At 35.6% G+C, this 14,196-nt stretch overlaps 1 protein-coding gene across 1 annotated transcript; it reads left to right on the top strand.

Moving 5' to 3' along the window:
* Window positions 1-1,177: 1,177 nt before the first annotated feature.
* sod2 (superoxide dismutase 2, mitochondrial) lies at window positions 1,178-6,349 on the top strand. Its single transcript, XM_077220954.1, has 5 exons — window positions 1,178-1,320; window positions 2,053-2,255; window positions 4,523-4,639; window positions 4,807-4,986; window positions 5,968-6,349. Exons 1-5 carry the CDS (start codon window positions 1,292-1,294, stop codon window positions 6,111-6,113), a joined length of 675 nt encoding a protein of 224 aa, XP_077077069.1. The 5' UTR covers window positions 1,178-1,291; the 3' UTR covers window positions 6,114-6,349.
* The last annotated feature ends 7,847 nt before the right edge of the window (window positions 6,350-14,196 follow it).

Here is a 14,196-nt window from a genome sequence, read left to right as displayed (position 1 = left end):
GAGGAGCACGTTGCCATTACAGTGTTGTTGTTGTTGCCATGTTGCAGTTGTAGTCAGTGAGAAAACGGGTCTCTATCTATCATTTTAGTTAATAGTTAAATGTGATAAGTATAACTACATTAATTTTAAATAGTAGTCGTTACAAGGTTAGATGTGTAAAAGGGGAAGGTAAATATAAGTTAGCTTCTTCCTTCTCCTTTTTTCTGTATTTTTTCTCTTCTTTTGAACATGCTGAGATTTTGTTTTTATTATCTTCTTGTTAAAATATGTTCTGTTACTAATGATCCTGTTCTGTAGAGGAAAAAGAAAGCAAAGAAATACAATTATTCATTTATTCAAATATCTATATAATTGCGTACTATATCTAGTGCATGATAAAATAAAAACTGTGACCCCCTAACACAAGTGAGTAGCAAGTATAACGTTAACGTTACCCACATCATGTTGGCGCCACCACATATATAACAAAATTAAGTAATGACATGACATTATTAATTACTTTAGTTTGCGTCTTCCTTTCGTCCAGTGTTTGTGCTTCCAAAAGTGGTCGCTCTATTTAGATTTGTTTTTCAGACCATTTTGCGTGTTTATCTTGCCGGATCTGGCAACACTGAAGTTTTAATATTAACTTTACATTGACGTTAACTAACCAGATACACTTATGAGCATGTGCATAAATGTTTTTCATAACGTATATGAGGAAACTATAGATTCCTTCGTCATACAAAGGCTTGAGTAATTATAAATCTACCGTTGATGTGCTCTTGCTGTAATTTTAATATTAATCCATTTTGCTCAATTACTTGGATTAAATGAGGGATATATATATATATATATATATATATATATATATATATATATATATATATATATATCGTCATAAACCACGCATTATATGTTCTTAAATTAAACAATTTATTTTACAGACTACAACTCACTGCAAAGTAAGGCCAGAGAATGTGGTAAGGCCTAGAATGACTGGCTGAATTATACCAATTGGCACAGGGGGTGCACGGTTTATGCATCCTCTTTAACTTACACAATACAATTTATATATCTCAACTGAACGGAATTAATCTTTTAAACAACCTCATCTAATATTTGAAATGTAAAAATCTTTACGTTTCAGTCCATAACCAAAGCAAAAATAAACACTTTTGCGTCTGACCCCTATTTTGATGTAATGGTACGCTCTAGTCCAAGTTGAAGTTGAATTTCAAGGGCAGGTTGTAATGGAGCGAGTTTAGGGCTGTTGCTGTTCAGTGCGAGGCGTTGTATGACGGACTAGAGTATGTTGTGCAGAGTCGGATATGCCCGCAGGTAAAGCTAAAGTCTGAATCAGCTCTCGTATTGTCTTTGCAGCTAACTGAGTAATCGGTGTTGTTTATTAAATCAGCGGTATCAATAAACTGCGCACTTTTATGTGTTTGGTAGAGGGACCAAGCTAACAGCATCATACTATTAGTTTGCGTAACTGACATTACGAGTGCAGTTTTAATCAGCAATATGGTAACGTTTGATCATTTTCATAGCCTGATAATTGTTGATTTAGAGTTGCGTACATGTATTATCTGCTGCCAAACAACAGCTTAGCTTGTTATAAATATCTAATCCATTAATTATGTTTAACGTTAGAGCTGACGTTAGATTTTACTTGAACTAACCATACAAAACTGTTTGGTCAGTCGTAATGAACGTTATCATATATATTAGTTAGGTTTTTTTTTTAATTATTTGATGCTAGGACACATTTGATGATCTCTATAAAATATATCTATTTATTTTTTTTTGTGTGTAAGGAGTCATTTGTATCTTCTGAGGGAAATCCAAAACCTGAAATCATACAGACTTATTTTATAAAAATTGAGCACTCTAAAAACGCATTTTGTAAATCCATGTACCCTATTTCAAAAACTTCCAATCCATTGTGATCTCAACCTCAACACAGTAATCCAACATTTTTGACTTGTTACCCTGCCAAGTTGTTGCAATACTTGCATCCCTCATATAGACAAATATTTCATAGTTTTTCTTTATTACTATTCATTCTAGGTGCGCTGCCACCTTGAACCCTATTTTGGGTGCTGTGTCCTCTAGACAGAAGCACACACTCCCTGACCTCCCGTATGACTATGGTGCACTTGAGCCTCACATCTGTGCTGAGATCATGCAGCTGCACCACAGTAAGCACCATGCAACATATGTCAACAACCTCAATGTCACTGAGGAGAAATATCAAGAGGCACTGGCCAAGGGTAAGTACAAATTCTATTTGCTTTATCATAAGTGGGCCCGATATTGGTTCTTCAGTTGCTGGCCATTGTAAGAAATGTCACTCAAAGATGATAAAATATCTAATATTAGATGAAAAACTTACCATAAAATATCTAAAAACTTCACCTAAAAATGTTAATATAAAAACAAAAGATAATTCAAAATCTTAAAGCTTCAGTCCGTAACTTTTTTGGGTTAAAAATTATCCAAAATAAATATTTGATACACTGCATGTTGTCTCCCTAATCAAACACACATGATTCAACCCATCAGCTCATTAACCCATGTGATAATGAGCTGATGAGTTGAATCAGGTGTGTTTGATTAGGAAGACAAAGTACTCCAGGACAGGTTTGGGAACCTCTGCTTTACGTCGTTACGTAAGTAAGCTATATTGCGTGTGAGGATGTTGGAGGTGTAGATCTATAGCCTTTTCTCACAGCACTTGATATAATTAAACTTATCAATTTGATGGCGGATCCAGAAAGGCGCAAACGACAATCACCAGTGACAACTGGAGATTCACCCGTTGTAAAATGCAAAACACTTCAGAGTGGCTACAGAAAAAAAGAGACTGCAACCGGGCCCATGCGAAAACAAGAATAAATAACGGAAGGGCTTTTGAAGGGTGGCGTGAACTCCGTGTTTTGAAGGGGTTCAAATGGATGTTGAGACAGCTTTTTTTTCTGCTGGACAGGTTGAAAGTAGAACATTTATTTGCACATAACATTTAAAATACAACTTTACAAATCCATTAACGGAAAAAAACAGAAAGAAAAAACATACTGTGCGGGAGAGAGTGAGAAGACTATGGGGTCTTATAAAACCACATCCCCAAAATCTCATTAAATGGACATACAATTACATGATCAAGCAAGACAATACAATCAATACATCAATCATTTTAATATAACAAATTAACCAGATAAACAGGTAAGACATAAGCAATCGATATATTTAATCAAAGCGATCTACTGCAATGCTTTTTTCCCCTTATGCTTTCTGTACACCTAAAGACTTTGAAAAGATTTAGAAAAGACTTTATAAGATTATCAGCTCAAATCTAAAGACTAGGGTTCACAGTTTTTAGTCTCAGACTAAAGACTTGCGATAATATCAAACATGTTTGATATGAAAGACTAGAGAAAGACTGGCATAAATCGGGTCGCCGACTGCAGATTATCACCTCACATTTAACGATGGAGACGACGGGAGCGCGCCGAGACTCCAGTAAGATTCCTAAAGACTGCCGGTCTTTAGTCTGGGACTGTGAAAATCCTTTGGTGTACGCACGGTATTAAGACAGTTGTCCGGGGTAAGCTGAGTGAAATCCCTTAGCCTCTGGTTCTCCTCCACCATTCGGGGAAAGATTTGTCCAGAATATGGTATGATTAATATGACCGCAGATTATCACCTCACATTTAACGATCGAGACGACGGGAGCGTGCCGAGACTCCAGTAAGATTCCTAAAGACTGCCGGTCTTTAGTCTGGGACTGTGAAAATCCTTTGTGGTACGCACGGCATTATGCTCCCGTCGACTCGATCGTTAAATGTGAGGTGATAATCTGCAGTCGGCGACCCGATTTATGCCAGTCTTTCTGTAGTCTTTCATATCAAACATGTGTGATATTATCGCAAGTCTTAGTCTGAGACTAAAAACCGTGAACCCAAGTCTTTAGATGAGAGCTGATAATCTTATAAGATTATCAACTCACATCTAAAGACTTTTATAATAAAGACTTTTCTAAATCTTTTCAAAGTCTTTAGGTGTACAGAAAGCATTATTCGGAACAAAAGTGGCTGTTACTTACTTGTTCAGATTACATTTTCCAGTGAAGATTCTTATGTTGGTTATACTTCCAAAAAGTAGAATCTGTGATTCCGAATGACAGTATCCACACCGGCGCGGTGACTGACAGCCGCACATTCTCCTCAAGACATTGGATTAATCCGAGGCACAACCCACGTAAAGTTGATAATTCCGCGAATATCTACAATTGCAGATTTCGAACAGAGATGGCGACAGAGGAAAAACTAGGGACTGAAGCTTTAAATAATAGTATACCAATAATACTAAAATTACACTGCTTTATACACCTCATTTCCTCAGACAACTTGAGGTTCACTTACAAAGTAGGCCAATATAGTTTTCATAAATGGTTCAGTGGAAATTTACTATGTTCTAATGACTTAGAATTGTCTTCATTTCATATAACAAGTCTTCAGGTTTGCTCTTGCTATTACAGGGGATGTGACGACCCAAGTCTCCCTTCAGCCTGCATTGAAATTTAACGGTGGCGGTCATATTAATCATACCATATTCTGGACAAATCTGTCCCCGAATGGTGGAGGAGAACCACAGGGTGAGGGATTTCACTCATCTTACCCCGGACAACTGTCTTAATTTGCATGTGTACACGTGAATGGATGTCAAACATGATGAACTTATATTCATACTGCTATTTCTTGTCATTTATGAAGTACTGTATATAGTTGTATATGAAAAGCCTTTGTTTCTCTCGTATTACAGGTGAGCTGTTGGAGGCCATTAAGCGTGACTTTGGTTCATTTCAGAAGATGAAGGAGATGATGTCAGCTGCCACAGTGGCAGTTCAGGGCTCAGGCTGGGGCTGGCTGGGCTTTAATAAAGACAGTGGAAGACTGAGAATTGCTGCTTGTCCTAACCAAGACCCTTTGCAGGGCACTACAGGTAAATATTCCTTAAGGAATGGTAGAGAATAGATCTATTTTGGTAAGGTATGAATCCCTAGACTTGACCCTGTTTTTTCCATACACTCTTAACAAGACCCTCAGTGTATACTCATAAAATGCACCAAATTTATTCACGACAGTCGACCATATCCACCTTATTTTTCAACACGGAAGTAAGTTGTTTTCTGTGAATGTGTGACACTTCGGATTCATTAGCTGCTTTAGGTAAATAACTAGAAGAATATCAATGTGCAGTAAATGGTAAAACTATTTGCACTACAAACCAGTGTATTTATAGTTACAACAATACATTAAAATAATATGGTGAGAAATTCTATTTTGCTGTATAAAGTAGCACAAGCTGTTTTGTACAGCTAAAAATAACTGGAAGCATGTGACACAGGAAGCCAGACACATTCAATTTACAAATGGCTGCGACTGCTCCTACATTAAAAATGTGGTGGATATCCCTATATGTAACTGTTGTATATGTTACTTAAAGGTACACTATGTAATTTTTGGCCCTCTAGTGGTAAAAACAAACAAAACTTTATGCATTTTGCTGGAGAACATTATTTTGATTGTGCTTTGGCTCTGCGTGACTGGAGATGAATGACCCTTCACAATAAATAGTGCTTTAAAATTAACTGTTAGAGAGCTATATATGGCAATGTATCTATTAAAAAATACCTTACTCTCCTGTTAAATATCCGCGTAGCTTTTACAACACTTCAAATCTCTCGAGATTTAGCTTCTCCATGTCAACCTTTCTTAAAAACACGTTTTGGATGAAGGATTGATGTATTGACTCATTAATTAAATTGTCGATTTTGAACAAAAAAAGTTACATAGTGTACATTAATGGTATAGCAATATTCTGGTGGACTCCATAGAGAAAGAAATCAGCTGTTTTTATAGTTGTCTAAAACTATAAAAGTCTTTGAACTTTAATATACCCTGTTTTCTTCTTAAATTTGAGGTCTTGTCCCACTACTTGGGATAGATGTCTGGGAGCATGCATACTATCTTCAGTACAAGAACGTTAGACCGGACTACGTTAAGGCCATCTGGAATGTTGTGAGCTGGGAGAATGTCAGTGAGCGTTTCCAAGCTGCAAAGAAATAAATTGGAAAAAACAACACAATGTCCATTTATACCTTCAAAGCGCACACACAACCATACCACATTACAACCATCAAACTTAACGAAAACTCTAGAGAGGGTTTATGGTTCTGGACAAGCTCATTTTACACACAGAATTGTGCATTGTAACTTGTAGCTTGCATTTTTGTTGAGTCGAAATCGGGAATAAATACATTTGTTTGTCAGTATATGCAAATTAAAAGATTATTTGAACTGAAGTAACCTTTGTGTTTTCTTGTTTTGTTTTTATGAATTTTTACCCTAAATAACATTTTATAAAATATTAATAATATATCAAAATAGAATGTATGCAAGTTATATTACTAATATAAATTGAACATGTCATTCAGTGCAGTGAGACTTGTTAAAATTATCTTTTTGATAAACTGACAACAGATGCTTCCACATTGTTAGACGTTTCATTTAGAAGAGTTTAAGTGTGCGTGAAGTGTTTTCTTGTAGCAACAGCAGAGGGTGCCAAATACAAGCAGGTTTAAAATATATGGAGGGCTCTGAAAGAATGGCTAGATAACCAGACTTGAATGGGGTTTGCGGTGAAAAAATCTCCCATAACTATTCTTCCACAAACTGAAAGTGACGTGACTGGTGATTGTTTCTTTCAGTTGTTTTGTCTTTCCCACTGGCACATGATTTTAAGAAGTGACCCTCATGTGGCTTTTGTAATCAAATTGTTTTTTCTTTTTATTTCTTTTTATTTTATTTATTTATTTATCTTAATTCTCAACTGAAAATAGTAATAGACACAGACTTTGAGGGACACCAGATGAGTATTTCTTAAAATTATTATTAATTACAGTGTTTTGCCGTTTTCTTGCATTTCAGGGTGTTTTGGGAACACAAATGCATTCGTTTATATCTTGAGAGAAAATTTAAGAGACAACAATTCACAAGGTGTCCAAAGCACACGCAATTTTGAAATATAGTGGCCAATTCAATCATTTTAAAACAAGTTTCCTTTTTGTTTCATATCTTAATCAAATTGTTCTGACCAAGTCCTGAGACTGTCCTTTGAAGAGCATTTCAACAGTTCTTTTATTTCATTTAAAGTTAAAATACAGAGAAAACATCGTGATGGCTTTAGAGTCTCCTCCAGTAAAAAGAGTTTACTGTTTTCCTGCAGGTTTATGCATTTGCTGTTTTGCGATATTGCATTAGCAGTTGACCATTTTCCTTTAGTTATTGGCCAGAGTGAGCTTTTTGATCCAGTGGGCTCCCTTTGAGTTCATGTATTTGGTGCAGTTTAAAACTTTTATTAACTAGAGCCCAAAAACACGACCCATGAGGATGGTGAACACAAATTGAGTTTCATACACCCACTCTCAACCTGTTTTGAGTCTGATTTCTCTCACTGACATTTCTTGCATTCAGTGCAAATCAAATTCGCTTCTAATGAAACGTGAAATTTGCTATTAGTAACCTTAGACGATTAGGTTCTGAGTCATTAAGCGGAGTGTAAGATTGATCCAGAAGTCCCCAGGCACTGACTTTACTTTGTTAAATCCCTGTGATCTGCCGAAGCCTGATGTCATTCATCATCAATTCACTGTGAGACACATTTGATCACTTTAGAAGATGCGGCTTCCTCAGGTTGTGGCTTCCATGAGGGTTCAGGTGCAGCAGAAATGTCAAACGTTTTATTCTCAAATTCTGCCGGCTCATTGGAAAAACCCTTTAATGCTAGTCTTTTTGGCATGTTTTGGTGTGGCCTACTTTTTGCCTCTTAAATTCAGAGTGCCAGAGTTTGCTTCCTTCTACCATGGCTCGTAAAGTAGACAGGCTTACAGTCAAGAGTAGAGTTTCTTCAGCTTCTGGAAGGAAAGAAGGAAAATACCAACATCTATTCATCAAGCTCAAGCCTCCCTCTTTTACCAACCTATCTGTCTGCTGCTCATTTTCTAACGCCCCCCTCTCTTTTTCCAAGATCATTGTGACCCTTTTTCCTGTTTTCTCTTAAGCACTGCTCTTTTTTTCTATTGGTCCTTCTATCTTTCTTGTGGTCTCCTTATTTACTCACCATATAAATGAAACGTTTTAGTGTTTTCCATAAAAGATTGATTGTGTCGGGGAAAAGTAAAAAACCAGCAGCCTTTTGTCAGTAACACGGCCTCCGCCTGCTCTCTTAATTTCTTTTTCTTATACTTACTAACTTCAATTTCACTCTCTTTGCCAGGAAAAAAAATGTGTCCATGATCAAAGATAGTTGCACATAACTAACAGAGATGCATATTGCTTCTCTTCTCTTGATGGTTGACACACCTTGATAAATCAGAAGTGATTTTTCCACTCTTGTCATATCACTGACAGACTTTTGAGTATTTTTGCTTCTACACTGATTCATTTAGAATATGCAAGATAAATGTCCATCTCAGACTTTTAATTTGCGATTTCTAGAAATAGCTTTTTATTAAGGACTGTTGTGTATAAATGGGAACATGTCTGCTCTGTAATCATGACAGAGGAGTCAGGAAATGAATCTGTTGACCCTCAGCTTGAAGTTATTGTCTCTGTTCTGCACAGAAGAAATGTTTTTTTCACATGATCCAGTGACTCTTTGAGCCGTAGCCACACAGTGTGGTGTGTTTCTTTTCGACATATTCTCTATTTTTATTGTTGATAGATGGACATTTGAACGTTGAACCGTTTGCCCGACCACAATTACCAATATGGTGCTTATAATGGAAGGTTTGGGTTAGGAACAGGACCATGTTTTCTTTGCGTTAAATTAAGTATACCATTATTATTTCTGAAAGCTCAATTGCGTGTAGACCAGGAATTGCTATTGAATAAATTGTGCCTTTCCAAACAGCTCCAGAAATCGTTGTTTCTCATTCTTGAATTCAGTACATTTCTAATATATAATGTGGTTGCTTAACTACACGTTATGGTTCCTCATGTGTTCCAAGACTAAAGGAACCATCAGTGAGAGAGTATGCGAGTATCATGCTTCATTGTAAGTTTTCTCAGTCAGTAGCACTGCTGTCATTCTGTAGCCATTAATATACTAAAGATAAAGCACTTGTTCTTCTAGCACAGTGGTTCACAACTGGTTTTGTTTCAGGACCCAGAATTTACATTGGCATCAAGTGGCAACCCAAAACAATACCAAACTTTTTTATAGAAGAGTGACCAAATCTTTTTTATATTTTAGTTTGTTTTAGTAATTTTATGTTGCTAAATTTTTTATTCGTTTTTTATTGGTTCTATATAACTCTGTTTTTATTTCAGTTTTAGTCATTTTAGTACTTCGACTTATTTGCCATAATGTCTAATTTAAGTTTTTATGTTTAAGTTTTTCATCTAATATAAAGGGTCCTTATACTTTCTCCACCTAATCAAGCTTTCATCATACCAGTGCTTTCGCTGAATTTAGATTAGTAGTTTAGGTTGACATGCAGAGACGTTCTGTATCTTTGCGTATCTTGTGCACATTGACACATCCGTTACTGCAGTTTGCTCCTAAACATTGACCTGAGAGAATGAGTGCTTGTTTGTGTGTTATCTGAGGTGCCTATTTTGCTGTATAGGGCCCAAGGTTTATCTTTTTATGCCTTATCATAAAACTTCTTGGGACCTAACCGGAAATAGCAATTAATCCCATTGTATTTACACCCTTTTTGAACAGTTTCCATGTCTATTTATTGCGTTCTGATTCAAAGTGCTCACAGTATCAACACAGGAAGTACATGAAAAAACACAAGCCAGATAAAATTATAGAAAAAATATAATGCATAAAATTGTGTTTAACTACTGATGCTTTTATATATCAGGGGTTGATTTTTATTTACATACTTTATGAAGAGATTTCATTATCTTTGTTTTCTTTTTTATTTGTGGGTCACCTTAAAACTGTCATCAATTATTTGATTTGTTTTTTTACTCTTGTCACAGACTTTCAAATAAAATGAAAATATTTTAAATGTTTTTTTTATGATAATCTATAAAGGGAAATAAATCATTTTAATAGTTATTGTGTGAAAATCATATATATTCACATGTATTTATTTTTAATCCTGTATATACAAATTATGACTGACATTTTAAAGTTTCCTTTTAAAGTTTGTGTACTTGTTTGAAATTTGAAGCATGAGCAGTGTCAGTGTATATTTGAGATTAAATATGTGCGTTCTGTGTGAAGAAATTAATTTGTGTATAATCGCCAATCAAGCTAGCATATATTTTAATTCTATATATTTGTTTGTTTACGATCCATACAGTGCTAGCCATGAAATTAGCTTTATCAAAAAGTCAAAGGATTCCAAGAATATTTAAAATGTAAATGTACATGATGTTTTTAGAAAAATTACACAATTCCCCTGTTATGCATGTAGGCTATACAATATTGTATACTGGTCAAAAGTGCCCAAAGTTGAAGATCCTTCCAAAAACATCTGCGGTCAGGGCTAAAATTGCATATTCAGATTTGATTGCTCAGGTTTCCTGGCAGGCCAAGGTAAGAGGTGTTACAATCGAATCACTTTCAATAGGAAAAACAATGACTATGGTTTTAGTGAAGACTATAGGCCTTTCTAATACACAAGGCTGTGTTATTTAAAGTCTGTTAGTCAATGTGTGTGTGTGTGCGTGCGTGCGTGCGCCACAGAAATGTACATTTCTTGTAAATCAGACCTGCTTTAGAGTTTGCCACCTTGAAAGAAATGTACAATTACTGAACAGCAAAAAAAGCTCAGTTCATAAACATTGAACAATCTCTGAGTAGCACAGCCTTGCAAGCAAGAGAAGCAGCTTAGCTTTTATCTCTCACTCACATGTCGTCAGAGAACTCCATCATAAAGCATACACATGTTCAAGAGATTTACCCTGCCAAAGAGAACGTGGTGAGATCTAAAAGAGAAACACCTGCCTAAATAAGGATCAAACTTCCATGCACTCTCGTTCAAGCACTACTTTGAGGAAGATGGATCTGTGGGTAAACTTTATAGCTAATTAGATGGAAAATTGATTTGTTTTACTTTGAGGCTCTGTCCAACATTGTTCAAAAGAGGCTTTCATGAGAGGTCAATGTGATTTTATGTGTAACATCTGGTTTTCAGTGATCTGATGGTTAACATGAAAATGCTTTGGCTCTCAAAAATGCTTATATAATTAAGGAAAACACCAGTATCTTCCGTTTTTTTCAGATGGTATCACATATGAAGAATTTTTCAGTATAGCAAGTCTATGACAACCATAAAACTCTTGTTGGTTTAAAATGACCCATGAGTTTAAAGCGCAATTGGGCTTTCATTTCCTACATGTTTTTATAAGGGTTAGGTAACAAGAAGCCTGCTAGACTTTGCGATATCATCCCCTTCTTCTTTTCTGGTGGTAGATTCTTACCGAATGCCAGCTTTATAATTCAGTGTTTGAATATACAACTTTTAAGAACAATGGTAGAGGAACCCCCTGCGAGAACTCCGCGCCAGCTGAAATGAACACAGATCTGCAGTGCCAAATCATGAGGCAACGCATTTCAGACTGATAGATCAGTTGGCCCATGCATAAAGGAACAAATAGCCTAGGTACAGAGAAACGACCATCATTACTCTTAATTGCCATCTGAAAAGGTATTTGAGTTTGATAAACATCAGGTATTAACCGAACAGCTTCAGTTAATGTAATTGGCCTGATTCAGCTCAATTGTTAAACTGAAATCAACATCACTTTTGGCATAATTTTGATTACCAGAAAATAATTTTGACACATGCCTCGTTTTCTTCATATAAAAAGAAATCGGAAACTAAGGTTACAGTGGGGCACACAATAGAAGCAAATGGGGCAATTAAGTTTTGAAGGGCTTAAAAGCAGAAATGTGAAGCCTTATTTTGTAAATGCATTATATATTTAAATAGTTCTTACAGATTTTATTTGAATTTTACAGACTTTTTAGTGGTGTTATATGACAAAGTTTTAACGGTTAGTAAGCACTTTTTCACATAAAACTAAAAAAAATCACTCAGAAATTGCTAGTAATTTTTATAATTAATTACATAGAAACAGTAAGTAGCCTATGTTTGAGACTGAAATAGTTTTTTCTTGTTAAACTGAACTTCGAAAAGCTGTTTTTTACAGTGAGCCTAAAATCAAACATATGTGACAAAACCAGTAATATGTCGCACGGGTATATTTGTGGCAATAGCCAACAATATGGGTCAAAATTATCGATTTTTCTTTTATGCCACAAATCATTAAGATATTAAGTAGAGATCATGTTCCATGAAGATATTTTGTTAACTTCCTACCATACATATATAAAACATTTATTCTTTTGAGTGAATGCAGCACAATTGCAAACATAAATGGACAACTTTAAAGGCAATTTTCTCAATGTTTCGATTTTTTTCAACCCTCAGATTCCAGATTTTCAAATATTTGTACCCGGAGCCCGATCTCATGAAAGTGCGTATCTATACAACTAATGTTATTTCTCGTGGAATTTATACGCCAACAAGAGTTTTTGCGTGCATATGCTACGCATTTTTCGCGTGCATATGATACGCACTTTATGGCGTGTAATACGGACGCACTCCCCACCCTAATCCTACCCCAGTGTTTTTTAGTGCGTGGAATACACACACTAAAACCATTTTGGCGTATAATTGGCACGAGAAAAAAAATTCGTGGTATAGATACGCCCAGGGTCACATATTATGTATCGTGGTCCTGTTGAAACAGTGAGTATTTTAATGTTTACAGATTAGCATTGTTTCTGGAATAGTACTTTTAAAAATTGATATATTATATTATTAAAAATAAAAATGATATATGGAATATTAATTCATACGCAATGAATTATTATCTGTTTCTACATTTAGCTGTCTAAACATGATTGCATGATTCCATTTTTTTTTTCAAGGTACATGGGAAATCTGGGTCCATTTTTCGGCAGATGTGATTCTTCTCCTTTTTATGGAAAAAATTATCGCATCATCATCTCACTGGAGGTTACAACGCATTTAAAAAATGCCTATTGTCAGAAAGACGCTGAGGTTCTGGAATACGTCTGAGGAGACTCTGCATGTCTGACAGAAAGCTCCACTCAGGACGTGATGTACTATACCCAGGCGTAGCACACTAGCTAATTCTTGTCATCAGACGGTTCTAAATATCCCTCTGTTTGCACAAGGAGCTTAAAAGAACCAAATGAAAGACAACAGAGACAACAAATGGAAAGAATTCACAGTCTAGGTCAGCATGAACACTTGTCACTTGATCATCATCGCTTGTCTTTTTTCCACAGAAAGGTCATGGCTTCAGTATCCATCCATCACTCCACGCATCTGTTGGTCCAAATGTTTTGGTTGATCTATCTTAGAAAACAACTCTTCCCCCACCTTCCTATTGTCCCAGTTACTAATGGCCATACATCACTTTATCCTCCGATAAGAGTTTTATGAGTTTACTTTCCACAAATACTAATAGTGTAAATAGTAAAATAGTGTACTTTGGTGTTAATTATGACACCATTGCCTTCTGCTTAGCTAAATTGAACTCGTTTCATAATTGATGAGCTTTGCAAGATTGACAGTTATTGAAGTGAATTGAAAGTTAGTTTAGTTTAGTTTAGTTTAGTTTGTAGTTTCGTTTAGTTTAGTTTAAGCACTGGCCTTCACGGACCATCTGTTTTATGATCAATGTATTTCTTGTTTTTCCAGATAAACAACGTTGTTCCCTATTAAAGTTATCAATCTTTTATAATTGATCTTAATGTCTGCTGATGCATGATACTGTTAGAGCATTTCACTGACCATTTGTTGAAAAGGTCAAAAATAATAGGGGAACATATATTTTATGTTTCAAGGAGTTTTTATGCCCTTATTTGTTGGCATGCAAAAAGTGTCTTAAAGTGATTTAAAAATGTATGTATGTATGTATGTGCTCTTTAAGTGATTTTGTTATGAGTCTCAATTGTCTTTCAGTGCTTAGAGTCTCCTATCATGTCGTTAATTGCTAAATACAGACCTGGCCCTTAAGTCTGAAGAGCATGAACGTCAAAAGTTCAAAATGGCTGACAGAGAATCAGAGGTTAAAGAGCAGGTTTGATATA

The sequence above is a fragment of the Siphateles boraxobius genome, unplaced genomic scaffold (genome assembly GCF_051911475.1).
Source record: "Siphateles boraxobius isolate OS27281-9 unplaced genomic scaffold, OSU_SipBor_1 8, whole genome shotgun sequence".
Taxonomy (NCBI): Eukaryota; Metazoa; Chordata; class Actinopteri; order Cypriniformes; family Leuciscidae; genus Siphateles; species Siphateles boraxobius.
Note: the sequence above shows the minus strand (reverse complement) of the source record. Positions and strands in the feature narration are given on the sequence as shown.

Bases quoted from the DNA above. Each gene is read 5' to 3' on its own strand.
- sod2 (XM_077220954.1), top strand. From the start codon at position 1,292: ATGTTGTGCAGAGTCGGATATGCCCGCAG. The intron at 1,321-2,052 runs GTAAAGCTAAAG...TATTCATTCTAG, and splicing joins AGAGTCGGATATGCCCGCAG to GTGCGCTGCCACCTTGAACC. The intron at 2,256-4,522 runs GTAAGTACAAAT...TTGCTATTACAG, and splicing joins TCAAGAGGCACTGGCCAAGG to GGGATGTGACGACCCAAGTC.